General features: G+C 36.2%; 1 protein-coding gene across 4 annotated transcripts in view; it reads left to right on the top strand.

The window, feature by feature from the left end:
• IPO11 (importin 11) overlaps positions 1 to 19044 on the top strand; it is a 434194-nt gene that overhangs the window by 183980 nt on the left and 231170 nt on the right. For all 4 annotated transcript variants that reach the window (XR_013827515.1, XR_013827516.1, XM_079916153.1 and 1 more), the window contains exon 29: positions 4160 to 4244. Coding sequence is in view for 2 of the 4 variants with exons in the window: in XM_079916153.1 (XP_079772279.1) it covers positions 4160 to 4244 (85 nt within the window). In the remaining 2 variants the exon portion in view is untranslated. The remainder of the gene's footprint in view (positions 1 to 4159; positions 4245 to 19044) is intronic.

The raw sequence follows: 19044 nt of genomic DNA on the forward strand, positions 1-19044 counted from the left end.
TTTTCTTCCTTCACTTGATGCATTAACCCACCAGATAGCTCTTCAAAATGGAATAGAGGATATCAGAAGAAGCCTTGGTTCCTTGACTCTAAATTATCCCCTGTATATTATCCTAACTTATGTTGGTCTCAGTGACCTCCTTGGCGTCTCTCTGTCTCCAATTTTACCCTTTTGATCCATTCTGCTCCATGTCTTAAAATTAAAAGCCCAGTTTCTTATAAAGTTGATGGGGCAGTATTCTTTGCTGATCCTCAGTTTACATTATTAGCCTTGTCTCTTCCTCCCTAGATTCTACCTTCTTCCCCAAATGTGCCACTTTTATATACATGGCTTGACTCAACATTTCTTCTTCTTGGCATGTCACACCCTTAGCTTTGCCCTTCTTCGCAAATACCTACCTCTAAGATTCCTTTCCATGCTCTCAGGAAGAATTCATCGCATCCTTCTCTGTTCCTTTGTGGCACTTTGTCTATACTGCTAATATACAACCTTTAGTTAGTTGCTTGTTTTCAGTCTAGAGGATTTGAGGCAGTGAATAAGAAAAGCTCATGCTCATTATGACTGAAAACTATTAACACAGGATTGAAGGAATTTAAACAAGGTTGAATGGCGAAACATGTGGCATCTAGATGTAAAACAGCCCTGATCTTGCTAACTACCAGGACAAAGAGATACATTAGGAATTACCTCGTTCCTATTTTCATGTAGAGGGAAGTAGGTGTATCAAGAGAGGGAGACTGTTTCTTGGCCTGAGCCCAGAAATGAATTTTTGTTAAGATATTTATTTAAAGGACTGTAAAAGGATTTTCAGCTGCAAGTAAGAGAAACCCTGAGTCAGCTGTCTTTAACAGTAAAAAAATTTGTTATCCCTTACAACAAAACAACTGCAGGTAAGAGGCTCTAGGATTAGCTACTTGTGACCTCACAATATCTTTAAAGACCAGGTTCTTTCTACTCCATCCCCTCAACACATTAACTTCATTATGCAGGCTACTTTCTCTAATCGTCAGAAAGTACTTCTAGGCATTACAGTTCATGACAATGCCAGTGCCAACCAAGTAATCTTCTTTTTCCTTATGTCTTTTTAACATCATAGGACACTTTTCTAGAAGGCATTTCATCAGACTTCCCTTCATGTCTAATTGGCTAGAATTTCTTAAACACGCTCCTGTTGAAAGCAGTCATTAACTAAAGGAATAGGATTGCCATGATTGCTTACTGAGCCACTGGCACCTGGGGCTCAGATCACCTTTTTCTGAAGCATATGGTGACATGGAAGAGGAGGGTAACCGACAAGTTCAGGGCTCTATTAGGAAGGAGGGCGATTATGTAGGCAACCTAAGTGTCCACTGCAGAGACCAATGGAATATTGTCAGTTCTAGTTTTATTATAATCTTAAGAAATGGGTTTGAGGCTTCCCTGGTGGCGCAGTGGTTGAGAGTCTGCCTGCCGATGCAGGGGACACAGTTTCATGCCTCGGTCCGGGAAGATCCCACATGCCGTGGAGTGGCTGAGCCCGTGAGCCATGGCTGCTGAGCCTGCGTGTCCGGAGCCTGTGCTCCGCAACGGGAGAGGCCACAACAGTGAGAGGCCCGCGTACCGCAAAAAAAAAAAAAAAAAAAAAAAGAAGTGGGTTTGTATAGATTAAATGAAAGATGTACCTTTAAACCAGAAATAATTTAAAAGATTTCATGTTGCATGCTAGCACTGTTGGTTGTGTTTGGCTGGTTGGAGTTTCTTGTTGGGAAAGATTCCGAGTTAGCAGACTAGAGTGCCTGGATGTATTCAGTGGATGAGAGTAGGATGTGAGGGGTGGCTGCCTATGCTCACATGTTAATTGTCCCTATTTTAAACTGTTGTTATTATTATTTTATTACTATTACTACATTCACAGTGCACACATTTTAGCTTACTAGAATTCTATTAATTCTCACCATGCTTTTTATGTAAAACATGATTCCCTATCTTTAATCTTTGTCAACAAAATGAGATTTGACATCTATTTATATATGTACGTATGTATGTATGTATGTATTTATTTATGGATTTTGTCGGGTCTTAGTTGCAGCACGGGAGTGCTTCATTGCGGCACGTGGGCTCCTCTCTCGTTGTGGTGCCTGGGCTCCAGAGCACGCAGCTCAGTAGTTGTGGTGCACGGGCTCTCTAGTTGTGGCACACGGGCACTCAGGCTTCGTTGGATCTTACTACCCCAACCAGGGATCGAACCCACGTCACCTGCCTTGGAAGGCAGGTTCTTAACCGTTGGACCACCAGGGAAGTCCCCAAGATTTGACTTTTAATTGGAGATTTTCTTGCAGTAGAGAATTTCAGCTTTGGGCTTTTCAGTTCAATTTTTTTTTGTTGTTTTTCTCCACTTTCTACCTTTCAGAGACCCAAATGAATGCAATTTGCAGAATTGCAAAGTAAAAATATCCTGGTCTTTGGGGAAAAAGTGTGTATATTTATATCCAGAATATACTTTATTATTAGTGTGATAAATCTTTTAACTTAGGGAAGGAAGAACAGAGAGTTTTTTACTATACAGGTAAGTTGACAGATTTTGGGATGTATTGAAGGGATTTGATGCAGTACAAAGCATACTTCCATGGAGATCCAGATCTATTGCAGTTAAAATTCAAGTCTGCAGCAGACTTAGAATAGCTTAAGTGAAGGAACTCCATCTTACTTCAGTTCTAAAATGCAAACTGGGATCTAGACTTTTTCTAAACATTTTACTTTATTAAACTAAATACCTTTTGGGTTGAGATAATAATGTCATAATTTTCCAACTTTGTGTCAGAGTTACTTGGCCAACTAGTTGTGCTGTATCATTTTATAGTTGACCTTGAACAACTCGGGGATTGGGGTACCCACCCTCTTTGAATTTGAAAACCCAAGTATACTTTATAGTTGGCCATCATACCCACAGTTCCTCTGGTTCCACGTCCTTGGATTCAACCAATGAGGGATCATGTAGTACTGTAGTATTTACTGTAGAAAAAAATCTGTGTATAACTGGACCCCTGCAGTTCAAACCCATGTTGTTGAAGAGTCAACTTGTATATCATGGTGAACGAAAGCATTGCAGTTCCAAGAGGTTAAAGCCATGAAGTGAGTTAGCGATTGAGCTCTTGCTGTTTTTCAGGGCTTCTGATTTCCAGTTTAAGGTTCTTACTGTTTGATCCCACCAGGTGTACTGACTCATCAGAGACAGTTGTTCCAAAAATTATTTTTTTAATGGTGGGGGATTAAGGATAAAAGGACATTCATGTCCCCTGCAGGAGTGAGCCTGATCAGGTTTCTGGTGTCAGCGCTTGTCTTTAACCCTGAATCAAAAGTTATTTACACGGCTGAGTTAGGAAGTGTCCTTCTCCTGTACTTGCCACAAAACATAAGAGAAACTAAGCTTTCTTTGCCACAGTTTATTGGTTAAGAACCTATGACTCTGATAAATTACTGAATTCTATTCTAAATTAGGAACAGTGACATTTGTTCTATCAACTTGATTCATTAGACAATATTCATATCTTGTCTCCCTGGAACCAATGTTGACTGAATAGGAAGCTGTATTTCTATTATCTCTGCTAATGGTGAAGAGCAGTAGTGCAGATAATCAAAATAAAATGATTTATAACTGTCCTGCTGGTACAAGTGCTATCAGGGACAGGTTCCTCATAGCATAGTAATGTAATTTGGAGCACAAAGTAGATTGTTACATAATTAATAATTAATGTTTTAATGATGTTACTGTTTAAATTACTGTTACTGTTATGAAACATAAATAATTAGACATATAAAGATTAGTGGAAAAGAAGTATTAATTTTAAGTGTATTTTTTTTAGTATCATTTTTTAGAAAGATATAAAAGGTATACCTTGTTTTGTCAAGTGATTTATGGTTCAAAAGTTGCCTATAAATAAATTTCTTACAATTTATTACCTAAATACTGAAGCAAAATGCTCTAAATTTTTTTTGGTGTGACCCTTTTAAAAGTGAGATATCTTTTCATAATTAAACTTTTTAATTATACATCTAATTTATCTAGCTATTCCTCACATATTGGTACATAGAAGCATTATTGTTCTCAGTATTTTGAGGTTTGTTTTTAGTATATTATAGACTTTTTTATTTATTTAAAACATTTTTTTAAAAACTGCAGCTGTATGTTAATGTCTCATCTTGAAGAACCGAAAGTAACAGAAGATGAAGAGCCACCCACAGAACAGGATAAGAGGAAAAAGATGGTAAGTTACAAAAGTAGCTTCTAAAATCCGGGAAAACCATATATTGTCATTATATTCTGGAGGTTTCAAAATATGTGGTGGTCCATTCTTCCTTCCTTCCTTCCTTCCTTCCGTCCATCCATCCGCCTGACCCTGTTGCAGAATTAATGTAACATAACTGAGTTTTGAAATTTGGGGTATACTCCTAAAACAGATAAATTGCATTCATAGTACAGGAAGTTGAGTTTAACTTTTGATCTGAAATAATTGTTTCTTGTCTTAGCAGAGGGTTTACTCCTTTATTTACAGGAACCATGTGACCCTCAAACCTTATTTAAATTGTAATGCTAATTCTTCTGTTTTGAGATTTATTGAAATTTCTTTATTCCCTATTTCATGGATCTTATAATGATTTTTTTCTGAAATACATTACAAGCCTTTATAAGAATGCCTTTAAATTAACTGCTAAATTGTTTTGAAAACCATAACTCTCACTACAGGAGTCTGATAAGAAAAAGGAACCAAAAATAGGAAACATCTAAAATATCTTATCTCTAAAATTATTTATAATCATAAATTTTTAAATACTTTGACACGTGAATATAAAATAGTTACATAAATAAACTTTTTCTCCTTTTTTTCTTGCAATCTGCTCTAGTCTCCTGACCTCACCAGTTATTAACGTCATTGTACTTTCTGTCCTCATTCGCAATTGAGAACAACACCACTCTCTACCTCAAAAATAGAATAAATAAATTAATACATAAAATGGTCATGAGATAGATAATGCTGAACACCTAATAATTACTTTGTAAGTGTTGGCTATCATTAGTCTACTCATGATATTCACTCCTTGAATTATCCCACATTAATCCTCAAGGGCTTCATCCTAGGTGTACAGCTAATACTGCATGGCTCTGACAGCCTTCTTTTAAACTGTGTTTGAGTTTAATCCATTTTACTTTGTTTTTATGCTAGATGTCATTTCCCTAGCACTAGTGTAGAGGAAAGGACAATATCCAAGAGTTCATAAAACCTGAATTCTAGTCCTGTTTGTGTTGTTAATTATGACCTTGAGGAAGTCACCTTGTCTCTTGAGAATCATTTCCTCATCTGAGAAATGAGGGGGAAATTGGATTAGCAAATTCCAAGGCCTATGAGCTAAAAAATTATTTGATTTTTTTTTTAAAGCTCTTAATACCATTCCTTTCTTTCCCCACTATCTGTGTCCTAGTGAAGTTTTCAATTGTGAATATATCTCTGGAAATATTTCTCCCATGAAATGAGACTGCTAAGCAGTATCCTAAATACATGCAAAATGTATTTTCTTCACTTAGAATAATGATAATCTTTTGGTAGAACATAACAATTTGTCTTTTCCCCTCTACTTTTTAAGCCTTGAATATATCATTGGTGTTATAGAAAAATACGATAACATTTTTCTTAATAATGTTCTGAACTTATAAATGAATAATAGGTATTCTGCTTCCTTTCAGATCAGCTTTTTGTACACTTAGTAACACGGTTAGTCTGGTAGATCTGCCCTTTGCAAATTGATCTACCCAGGTCTATTCTTCATTACATATAGAATCCTTAGTAACATCATAGAGTAGTAATTTTAATTCTAACTTTATTTTGAAGGTAAGTGCAGTACTATCTCAGAGAGCAGTGTAAGAACATAGTTTTCGAAATAACCCTTAAAGTTCTTTGATTTAGTTTTATTTGAGCACTCATTATTTTATCATTATTCTATTTTAGGTAGTATTGATTTATAGAACAACTTTTATTTTTTAAAGTGGCTGATTTTATTTGAAATTAGTTGTCACAGTAGCTATTTGATGTAGATTTATATTGTCATCTCTATTAAGATTTCCAGTGCCTTAGCCATAAGGCTTTTAGTCTTATGCTGATAAATACCACAGTGTTTATGATTAATGCTGAGATTATGTATATTAGCCTTGAATAAATATAATTGTGAATACAGTGCTAATTTTTCAGTAACAAACAAGATTAGTTTCACTGTATCTTCAGGGTTACAAGAATGAATTATGTACTTTCTTTCTGTAATTATATCATCATTCTTGTACTGTGATATCTTTAACATTAGAAATTATTTGAGAATTATCTAAATGTGTCTTGGTTGTAGTTTCAAAGGGAAGTGTTTGCTGGTAGATGATTATGAATTATTATTCAAAAGAAAAACCAATCTAGCATCAAAGAGTTTTTTTCATTTTAAAATGAAATTTTTTATTTACTTGGAAGAAAAAGTGTAGCTGCTTGATTCCAGGATTACATAGTTGAAAGTCTGATTTACTGACTGTCATTGTTGTCTTAAAGTAGTCCCTAAAATGTGGCGTATTCATTTCAGTAGCTGCTTTGGTAGAGTGAAGCAGCAGTGATTATAATTTAGAAAGGTGGATGATTAGTATTATATCAAATGTGCCAAATGATTTTCCATAAGTTTATGAGAATTCTCTGTATTTCATCTTAAATAAGGATGAAATTTCTGTTCAGGAAAGCTATTAAGCGGTCCAGACTTTTGATTGTGTGCTTTTTTATCCAGCTCTTCTCTGTTCTGTTTGGGGGGAACTAATTCTGAGAAGATTGAACGTGGCTTAAGCATTACACTTCATTTCTAAGTTTCCTCTCAATCCAGTATATTCCAGTAGTAGAATGGTAATTTCATGACCTCTTCTATAAAGAACTTAGCTAATACCTTAACATTTTAAGTTCCTTATAATTTCTTTTTTTGTGAAATGCGACATACTAGGCATTTATAGGTTGACACTTCTCAAATTTAAGTTTTTGAGCATATTAATGCTTTCTGGCAATGTTTTGGCACCTGCTAAGAAAGCATTGTTAATGAAACATTTGATATAATAAGTAAAGCTGTGTTGATCATGCTTTCCTGTTAAAGTTTAAGCCCTAGAAATATTTTGATAATCTGTTTCTGTAAATAATAATCTAGTTTTATACATACTTAAGAGATGCTTTAATTGATAATGGGGTATAAATAAGTTGAACATTATTAAAACTACACTAGCTTCTCACTCACTTGTGCTAGTAGAAGCAGTAGCACAAATAAAGGTCTACCTAAACATCATTCATATGGTCTTCTGCTTTTGCTGTAGCACAGCTAAGCAAATTGATGATATGTTAGGTTGGGTTGCATTTTATTTGATAAATTCATGACCAGATCCTAAGTCTTGTGGCAGATATAATAAAGCCTGAGCATACCTTGCATTTTGCCTTCGAGTGAGTATTGTCTCCTGTGCTACTATTGCCAAATACAGCGCTGGGTCAGGGAGGGACAAGTGCTGCCTTGTGGGAGTGGAACTTGTCTGAAAATCATACCCTTCAGGTACCTGATATTTCTCTTTCTGAGAGCAGATAGATGGCCTCTTCCTCCACTTCTGCCTCTGTTTCCCTCCCTCTTCTCCTCCCTTCAGCTTCCTTCCTTCTCATCAACTCTCCCTGAAAACTTATTTGCGTAACTATGAAATACAGCAGTTTTCCTCAGACTTTTACTTACATTTGGAATATAGAATACATTGTTGGAGGGAAAGTTACCTTATTATCAGCTGCAAATATTCCACAATGTTGTTTTGTAAATTTTTAGTTCAAATATAATGTCAGCAGCTTGCACTATAGTGGTGGTTTGGGATGGGACATTGTAAACTCCCCCTGAACAGGTTTTTCTTTTTTTTTTTTTTAGATTGTTACATAATATTTATTTATTTAAAAATATCTTTATTGGAGTATAATTGCTTTACAATGGTGTCTTAGTTTCTGCTTTATAACAAAGTGAATCAGCTATACATATACATATATCCCCATATCTCCTCCCTCTTGTGTCTCCCACCCTCCCTATTCCACCCCTCGGTCACAAAGGACCGAGCTGATCTCCCTGTGCTGTGCAGCTGCTTCCCACTAGCTATCTGTTTTACATTTGGTAGTATATATAAGTCCATGCCACTCTCTCACTTCGTCCCAGCTTACCCTTCCCCCTCCCCGCGTCCTCAAGTCCATTCTCTACGTCTGTGTCTTTATTCCTGTCCTGCCCCTAGGCCTGAAGAGTTTTGATCACTGAGAACCAGTAAGATTATTCTTTTGCCTGTTCCCATTTACCTCTAAAAAACTCAGCAGAACTAGTAGAAAGACAAAATTGTATTTGTCACTAATAAGGAACTGTCTTCTTCTTAATTCAATATCAGTATTTTGAAATGCATGTTAAAAAGACATTTTTATTTTACAAATAATATGAGATTAATCCATTATCTTATTATTGGTGGTTTCTGAACTGCCTTTTGAGAATCCTTACCCTATAACATTGAGTAAATTATACAATTGTTGAAAATACTCTTTAGTATTCAACTTGCATGAAATGTCACTCTGGTTATGAATTTAGAGCTTTTCGCTTTTCCTCAACTCGCCCAGTTCTGTTACATTTTTCCCCTCTATTTCTCATGCTAAATCTTGAACTTATCCTAATTTGGAACTGATCTCATCCAAAATCCTGAACTCTGACATTTCTCTCTCATCACAACCTCTTCTTCTTCCTCACTAACTATTCCTTTTCTCCTGGTAAATCTGTTTTGTACCTTTATCTGGAGCCCCATAATTCGTCCTTGTTTTCATAATCACTTTCCCAGCTTTTAACCTAGATTTCCTTGTTTTCTGCTGTTTTTAACTTTGGACAAACCATATCCTTTGCCTCCCTGCTTTAGACCTACTACATTTCTGGGCCTGGGAATCAAGCATACATATTTCTTTAAAGGGGCACATATTATTTTGATATACAACCAGGGTTGAGAACCACTGCAATAAGAATTTAACTCCTTGTTAATCTTTACAGACCTCTGTAATATGACTCCAGCCAACCTTTTGAGGCTTGTCTTCCTTTTTCCCCATGTGTTTGCTAAACCAAATAACTTATCTCCGTTCATATCTATGTTTTCTTGTCTCTGTTATGGAGTTCATACTAGTCCTTCCATCTGGAGTAGCCCCTTTATCCTCCTTCTCTCCACTCAGCTTACTCTTTTGCCATTTTTCTCATGAGGTACTCTCTCTTCTCACTGATCACCTTTCCTACCCATACCCAGTTACAGAAATGATCTTGCCCTCTGCTAGACTTACATAGCAACTTTTCTGTATGTTTTGACTGCCTTTACCACCTGCATTTTAAAAAAGATATTGGAGATCAGAATACGAAAGATAATGATCCCTGAGAAACAAAAAACAAACACTGTGAGCCCGCTGATTGCCACATATTACTGCCTTCAGTTTCCAGGGAGTGGCCTAGGGAGCCCAGTGGTCTCTCTGATTTGAGGAGAGGAAGCTGGAAATCTGAAGACACCAGAGTGGCTCAGGTTACCAGAGAAGAGGAAGCTGCTCACATAGAATTTTGGGGATCTTCATTGGGTCCCCTCTCAGTCTTCACCTGAGTACTGATTAGCACATACAAGTGCAGAAGTTACCCAAGTCCAGAGAAAGAACCTTCAGAATGGATTGTTACGAGAACAATACTCAGAGCTGACACAGAGCAGGGAGTAGTCCCTCATGTCAGAGTGGAAATCTCAGAATTCACAGAGTATTAGGTAGAGGACTCAGAATTGTATTACCTCGGCAGTGGAGCAAAATTAGCCCTAGATTAGGTATTGCTCTGTTCCTGCCAAACAAAGCTTAAAAGCAAAATCCGACCTACCTAAGGAGACAAAGGACCTGTACTCCGAAAACTATAAGACCCTGGTGAAAGAAATAAAAAATGACACAAACAAATGGACAGATTTACTGTGTTCTTGGACTGGAAGAATCTATATTGTCAAAATGACTATACTACCCAAGACAATCTGCAGATTCATTGCAATTTCTATCAAATTACCAATTGCATTTTTCACAGAGTAGAAAAAAATGTTTTTTAATTTGTATGGAAACACAAAAGACCCTTAATAGCTAAAGTAATCTTTTTTTTTTAATTATTTGTTTATTTTTGGCTGTGTTGGGTCTTCGTTTCTGTGCACGGGCTTTCTCTAGTTGTGGCAAGCGGGGGCCACTCTTCATCGCGGTGCGCGGGCCTCACTGTCGCGGCCTCTCTTGCTGCGGAGCACAGGCTCCAGACGCGCAGGCTCAGTAGTTGTGGCTCACGGACCCAGTTGCTCCGCGACATGTGGGATCCTCCCAGACACGGCTCGAACCCATGTCCCCTGCATTGGCAGGCAGATTCTCAACCACTGCGCCACCAGGGAAGCCCCTAAAGCAATCTTGAGAAAGAAAAACAGCTGAGGGAGTCAGGCTCCCTGACTTCAGACTATACTACAAAGCTACAGTAATCAAAACAGTATATCATTGCCACAAAAACAGAAATATAGATCAATGAAACAGGATAGAAAGCCCAGAGATAAACCCACACACCGATGGTCAATTAATCTATGACAAAGGAGGCAAGAATATACAATGGAGAAAGACAAGTCTCTTCATTAAGTGGTGCTGGGAAAACTGGACAGCTACATGTAAAAGAATGAAATTGGGGCTTCCCTCGTGGCACAGTGGTTAAGAATCCACCTGCCAGTTCAGGGGACACAGGTTCGAGCACTGGTCCAGGAAGATCCCACATGCTGCGGAGCAACTAAGTCCGTGAGCCACAACTACTGAGCCCATGTGCCACAACTACTGAAGCCCACGCACCTAGAGCCTGTGCTCTGCAACAAGAGAAGCCACCGCACTGCAACGAAGAGTAGCCCCCACTCACCACAACTAGAGAAAGCCTGTATGCAGCAACAAAGACCCAGTGCAGCCAAAAATTAATAAATAAAATTAGAAAATTTTAAAAAAAGAATGAAATTAGAACAATCTCCAACACCACACAGAAAAATAAACTCAAAATGGATCAAAGACCTAAATGTAAGACTGGATACTATAAAACTCCCAGAGGAAAACATAGGCAGAACACTCTGACATAAAGCACAGCAATATCTTTTTGGATCCACCTCCTAGCATAATGGAAAAAGACACATTATATAGAGAGGGAAAGAGATAAGGCCAGTGACAAACTTGTCATTGGAAACAGTGCAGGCAAGCCAGTAGCAGAGCAGCATTTTTAAAGTATTGAAAGAAAAAAATCGTTTCTCTTATTTTCACATTACTAAAATAATCTTTTGATACAACTTTTTACTACTGAAAATAAAAATTGTTTTATTTAATCCCTGCTTAATTTGTGAAGTTTTCAAATTTTATTTTGATAACAATGAAAGATGTCTCGTTTTCTCATTTTTCTTTATTCAACAAAAATATGAAATATTTACAGGCTGTTTACATAACCTATAATAGTATCATAGATGGCCCCTGAAAATCTATTATACTAATTGCCAGATTTTTCTCATTAATCATACTACTGGATATTCTTTATGCTACTGCTTGATTGAAACTATAGAAGTATAGGCTTGAATGCTTTTTAATCATTAACATAGAAGTACTCACATTTGTTACTTTATGGCCTGCCATCTGATTCTTTTTTTTCCCTTCAGAATTGCTGAGATGTTTTCATTTTTTTCTTCAGTCTTTGATACATAGTGATCTATAAAGTCTGTAGATAGATAATAGGAAAAAGCCATTCAGAAGCTGGTTTGTTAACAAGAAAATCAGATCTAAATTTTTCATTATGAATGTTTTTATTGATATCTAATTTTAAAAAACATTATAAATAGGTAAAATTTGTCTTTGTTCCTCTGCCTCCAAGAAAGCTTTAAAACTCAATTCTTAAACTTTAATATTAAAGAACAGTTTGAAAAATAGTGACTATAAATGATTGCTTCTGATTTTGCAAGTAAAGCAGTTGTACTGGTTAAATTTTTATATTACTTGCTTGCTGTCACTTATTTTTGGTTGTCACTTAACATATTTTCACCATTCTGATTCTCTTAAGGCCCAATTTATTAAAATAGTGTGTAAATCCTCCCAGTTCACCATTCTCTTAAAAGTAGTTCTCTGTTGACTCTTAGGTACCAAATAATTCTACCTGCTGCAGTTACACAACTGCTTCTCTTGACCTCCACACAGTGGCAATAGAGTAGCATCTTCAAAATGAGCTATTTTTCTTTTGTATTCATTCCATATGCATTTTTGAATGCTCACCATGTACAAAGCATTGATCTTTATAATCAGTATTTTCTCTGCTAGCATGTTTATCTACCCACAGAACCTATTTTCTTGTGTATGTTGGTAAATAATACATACATATTCTTTAAAAATATTCAATGCCATTAGCTTATTACAAAGCCAGTTTCTTAAAATGGGAGGATCTACTTGTTTTTATCTATGCTTTGCTTAGATTCTACCTATAAGTTTGACTGACTGCTATACTGCTGTTAATATATCCTTATCTTCATTTCTAGGTGATGCTAAAATGTAAAAAAGGTTATCCTAGGTATATTTTTTATATACCTAAGGCCAGCTATATAAAAAATACTAAATATTTCAAAGTTGGATTGAACAAAACTTTCTGTACCAAGTGAGACTTCAAAATCAATGTTAAACTTACCCCATATCTTGAAATATGCTATTGCAGTGGTTAATTCAGCTCTTACAAACTGTGGAATTGCAAGTAACATTAAACCATCCAAGAGGATAGGAAGTAATGAATTGAATAATCCAACTGAGATGTAATAAAGGCACAAATTGATAACCGGGCATCCTCCTGAGATAGCAGTTTTTCCCTGTGGTGGAGCTAAAATGTTAATCAAAAAGTAGTCTGAGATCAAGAGGTTAAGATCTTTCACAGTAGGCTACATCATAGTAATCAAAAGACACTAGAAAAGAAAATTCTATTGAAAATGCTCTTGGAACTAAATAAAGTGCTGGCTTCTAAGTTTTTGCTTTTACTTGAGATCTCAGATTAATTCCCTGCTTACATCAGTATTGTTCTTGAGTATTAAAAAAATAGGCAGCCTCTCATTATTCATTATTTACTTGAATTGTTACTGAAAACTTTAATCAGGAAGAGTTCAGTAATTTGCCACTGTTCACTTGGAAACTTTGGCAATGTGGTATTGACTCAATAAATAAAGTCTTCATATTTTTAGATGAAGAATATGACCTGGTTTGGGAGAACTTAGGTAACATTACAGTGAACTTTAGACTGTCTTCTTGATGGGTTTTCCTACTCTATTCCTGCTTTCCTCTTCTGCTTCTTTCTTTTTCTCAATAAATTATCAGTATGCTAATTGTGTTTTTATAAGGAGTCTATCTTTTGAGGAAAGGGAAATTTAAGAAGCCTTTTCAAAGAATTGTTCTACGTAAGGAAGTTCCTATTTTGAAGACTTTTTAAATTATAAAAGTAACCTATACTAATTTAAAAAATCACAAAATCATTGTATGATGTGGAATACCCTTTCGCCAAGGCAACCTTTACTAACATTATATGTATCTTTCCAAACATTTAGTTTACATATATAAACATCTGTATGTAGTTCACAAATTAGAAACACTATACATTCTATTTTGCTGCTTGATTCCTCTTAAATGTAGTAAATGCATGAGCATATTTCCTGTACATAAATTTAGATTTGCATTATTTCTTCTAATAGCTGCACACAATGACATTCCATTGAATGGATCTCCATCCCATGCATCTCTTGTGCAGCAGTTCTCAAAGTGTAGCCCACAGATAACAAGGGGTTCCCCAAACCCTTTCAACAGTATTATTGTTTCATAATAATAATAATAATGATTTCATAATAATACTAAGATATTATTTCCCTTTTCATTGTGTGAACATTTGTACTGGTGGTGCTAAAACAATGTTTTGTACCCAGTGGTGGGTATAACTGCTGGCACTTCAGCATTAATAAGGTCAGTGACAGCAAACTATACTAGCAGTCATCATATTCTCCACTACCATACACTTAGTTTTTTGTTTTTTAAAGCTCCAGTTTCATTTAAGAATGTCTTTGATGACATAGTACAAATTATTAATTTTCATATATCTCCACTCTTGAGTGCTCAACTTTTAAATATTTTCTGTGTCAAAATGGGAATATTCTCTGACAGTGGTTGGTCTTGAGGAAAAGTACCTTTGTGATTGAGTTGTGAGCTGAATTAAACCTTTTTCATGAACGCTACTTGAATGTGGAAGTGGAAGAGCAGCTGAAAGATAAATATGATCATTCAGACTTGAGCATTTGGCATGCATTTTCTCGAAAGTAAGCGCGTCACTTCAAGGAAAACAACTAACAATTTAAATTTATGTGCCCAGTGGTGGTACATGAGTTGTCCTGTACCCTGGAAAATATGATTGTTAGAAAGCGGTAATTTGTTGCTTAATGTACTTTTTCTAATTATGAGTGAGGCTGAGCCTTTTTCAGATGCTTGTAGCTCATTTATATCCCTTTGTTTGATGAATGACTTATATTTTTCTATTAGAAATTTTATTTGTTTTTTTTTGCTTTTAAATAAGAGTTTTCTGACAGATTATGTTTCCCAAGAATGGTCATAATAATATCTCCCATTCCGTATGCCGTTCTTAAAATGTGACTTTGACATTCTTCCCCATTAAGATGTTAGGCCTGTATTTCCTTTTGTTGAAACTGGTCAGGCTTGCTGGTGCTTTATGACTTCTGAGTCTAGATCATTAGATATAGCTTCCACCTTGTTCCCTAGGGACACTTATTTTTGGAAGCCAGTTGCCATGCTGTAAGGAAACCCAAGCATCCACAAGGAGAACATAGGTCTTATTTTCCCCAGCAGAAGTCCCAGAGAACAACCAGCATTAACTGCTAGACACATGAGTGAGTGACTCTTCAGGTAGTTCCAACTCCAAGATGGCTTCACTGACTCCATTAACATTAAAAAATAGTTGTTATTTTATGCCACCTAGTTTGGACTAGTTTGTTAGGTGACAGTCAGTAACCTGAACAAGCTGTTTATAGATTAAAGAAATCAGCCCTTATTTCTCATCTTTGTTTCTATCTGTCTATCTATCTGTCTGTCTATATATCTATCTAAAACTAGGAACAAAGTTAGGTTTATTAGCTTGTTACTACAAGGGAGAATGTACACATTGGGAGCTGGAGTTTAGTTACAGAATGGTCTTGTCAAGGATTGGTTAGAATTTGTAAGCCAGTCAATTTGCTGGGTCAGTCATTGGTCTTACCTTTAACACGAGTTCAGTGCAGTTACCATTGGATCAGTTGTCAGTTTTCTTGTCTTGGAATACGTGGATCTAAATGAACTGTGGTAAAATAGTATGGGTTTAGATTGCTTGTCTTGCATGTCATGGCTTAGGATAGTTTTTCTGTTTTGTGAGTCCTGGGTACAGTTTTGCAAATTGTCTCTGCTTCAGTTCTCAGATTCCCCCTCACAGCTATCCGTGAGGCTTTTTTTTCTTTTCACTTCATTTGACCCTCTTTCTGAAAGATGAAGTGCTATCTTCTGAGGACATGATCAATCCAGATCTGCACTCCTCTTTGAGAGATCATCACTGTATATTGAGTTTTCCGTGGTAGTTGTTTTCATCTCTTTAATTTGACAGCATTTTTTTGGCTTTTGACTTTGTTTTCGAACTCTTCTTTTGTTGTGTATGGTTTTATGCAGTGATTGGAATGGCTACCCCACTCTTAAGAAATCATTTCTTGTGTTTTTATGGGCTTACTTCATTTAAATCTTTAACTGGAAATTTTTTGATAAAGGAGTGAAGTAGAGCATCAGCTTTTTTTGTATATGTATATGTATATAAATATATAAATACATACATGCACATACATACACATATGGCTTGTGTCACAAAATTAATCAGCAGCCTGTCTTGTCTTTACTGTTTTGAAATGCCACCTTTATCAATCAGATTCTCTGTTGCCAGATTAACATGGATTTATTTCAGAACTCCAAATTGTAGTCTGTAACCCTGCCTATTTTAATTACTGTAGCCTAACAATGTGTTTTAATACTCATATGATGTTTCTAAGGATATTTTACTTGAAAATTCACCATTATATAACTTTTAAGGTAAACTGAACACTTACTAAATAATTGTTAATTATCTTGGTCTGAAGTGGGAAAGAGTTACGCTGGAAAACAGCAAAAACTGTATTGTTTGAAAGTCAGAGGCATAAGACTGGCTATTTTGATGCTAAGAATTGCAGATTTATTTTCCTTTTAGAATATTCCTTAGATCAGTCTAATACATACATACATACATACTCCAGCTAGATCTTTTGAGCAGTGCATTGGAAGCAATTGCTTCTTTGTTGTCTCACCCTAACTGTGTGATGTGAATAAAGACATAGCTTATACCAAAAGCTAGGGTGTGCTACCATGATTCAGAGTCAAATGAAGAAAATATGAGAAAGAACATGTCCACTTATATTAATTTAAAACAATTAAAATGATTTAATTCTCCTGTATAAAGTAATATGTTCACAAATAAAATATCACTTCTGATGAAAGAGGATTTGTTAACTAAAGAATTTACAAATTAAATGATACGGATTTCATTTTATCCTAGCCACTCTAATTCATTTTTACGTAAACCCTAGCAAAGTGAAATGATTTAAAACAGCTTTGCACAATTTTGTACTTATTTATGTGAAGATCATATTAATAAGTCATTGGATTTTTCAGGAACTGTCACCTTGAAATAAATTACTTTAAAATAAAAACATATAAAAGAGGAAAGATTTTGTTCTAGAAACTATCCAGGTGTTAGTTATAACTTTCTTTTAACTTAAACGAGAATTAATTTCTTCCCCACACTTTCTTACTGAGCTGAAAGAAATGAAGAAACTGATGACTTTCTTAACCCTAGTCAAAATGGCTTTATGTCATTGTGTGAATTAAGTAGGTTTACATTTACTTTTCCGTACAAACAGTAGATCCTTGTTTAATAGTGGTTCTCAACTGAGTGTAATTTTGCCCCCCCCACCCAGGGGACTTAAAGCATTGTCTGAAAGACATTTTTTATTGTCACAAGGCCAGAGAAGTGCTACTGGCATTTAGTGGGTAGGAGCCAAGGATGCTGCTAAACATCCTGCAATACTCAGGACAAGTAATTCTTTGTTTTATTTCACTGAACTGTGGGTAGTGGCAGGAATGTCACTCAGACATTTATTTAGCTGCCTACTGTGTGTCAAAAAAAAGGTGGGTTGTAGAGGGCCTGGTATACCATATGATAAGTGTGGTAGGCAGAATAATCTCTTTCATCTTCAGGCATATCCGTGTCCTAGTTAGTCCCTGGAGCCTGTGAATATGCTGTATCATCTATGACTATGTTTTGTTACACAGCAAAGTGGAATTAGGGTTGCTAATCAGCTGATCATAAGGGAGATTATCCAGGTGGGCCAAATGTAATCACAAGAGTCCTTAAAAGTGAAGAGGGAGGGCTTCCCTGGTGGCGCAGTGGTTGAGAGTCCGCCTGCCGATGCAGGGGACGCGGGTTCGTGCCCCGGTCCGGGAAGATCCCACATGCCGCGGAGTGGCTGGGCCCGTGAGCCATGGCTGCTGAGCCTGCGCGTCCGGAGCCTGTGCTCCATAATGGGAGAGGCCACAACAGTGAGAGGCCCTCACCGCAAAAAAAAAAAAAAAGTGAAGAGGGAGGCAGAAGGGAGAGGGTCAGAATGATGCAGTGTCAGAAAGACTCAACCTGCTATTGCTTTGAAGATGGAGGAAGAAGCCTTCTAGATCTGGAAGAGCCAAGAAAACAGATTCTGCCCTGGAGCCTTCAGAAAGGGAGGCAGCCCTGCTGACACACCTTGATTTTAGCCCGGTGAGACTGTTCTGGCCTTCTAATATACAGAACTAGAAGGTAATAAATTTGTGGTTGATACAGCAGCCATAGAAAGCTAGGAATTTGGGTTTTATTTGGTAGGAATAGGGAGCCGTTAAAGAGTTGTCATCAAAGGAGTGACCTGGTCAGATTGTGTTGTAGAAGATTGTTGTACAACCATATTCTACCACGAATTTGCTTATTCATCTGTTATGATTGCATAAATGACAGTGGACCATGAAACTTCAGATACCATTTAAATTTTGTGAATTAGGGTATAAACCCTGAATTCCAGAAATATGTCCACATTTTCATTGTTACATTTCACATTTCATGGGTAGAAGGCCTTGCTTATTAATAACTGTTTCTTCTCTTTCCTTTGAACTAAAGTTATCTGTATAGATATTTGTCTCATAATTCCTTAGCATACTTCACATATGAATTTTATAGATGTTCACTTTTTTTCTTTAAGAAAATGGCCATTATGTAATGTGACTGATTGTCAAACTATAGGCTCTCTTCTTTGTTTCCTTTGTTCATTTCCATAAGCTCTAGAACTATTAACCATACAGCCTCTCCATTAGCTCTTACCTTTTATCATTCCTGACAGGCTGCCACCTGTGGGGCCCACTGCACCAAAAATCCACAGATTTTCTTTTAACTGAACAGCTATAAGTGCATGCTATAAATGGTTTTGTCTTTTATAAACAAAATTGTGTTCCACTCAAAAAAACTATAATGCATCCTGTCAAGAGCTTCTCTAAATAAAAGGGGATCTTTTCACTTTGTCATTTTTTTGTTGTTGTTGTAAAACTCAATTATTCGGGGAAAAAATCACTTATTGGCTATTTTACAGAATACCTATATGTTCTAACTAAATTGGTTATCAAGCCAGTGTTTCTCATGCAAATCCTATTCTCCTTTATTTTTATTGTAGACCAGATGTATTGGGTTGGCCAAAAAGTTCATTTGGAAAAACCCGAATGAACTTTTTGGCCAACCCAATATATGTATTTTAAAAGAAATTTACCATCTGATGGCTTTTTAAAAAATTTCTCAGTAAATGAA

This window comes from Stenella coeruleoalba (genome assembly GCF_951394435.1).
Source record: "Stenella coeruleoalba genome assembly, chromosome: 3".
Lineage (NCBI taxonomy): Eukaryota > Metazoa > Chordata > Mammalia > Artiodactyla > Delphinidae > Stenella > Stenella coeruleoalba.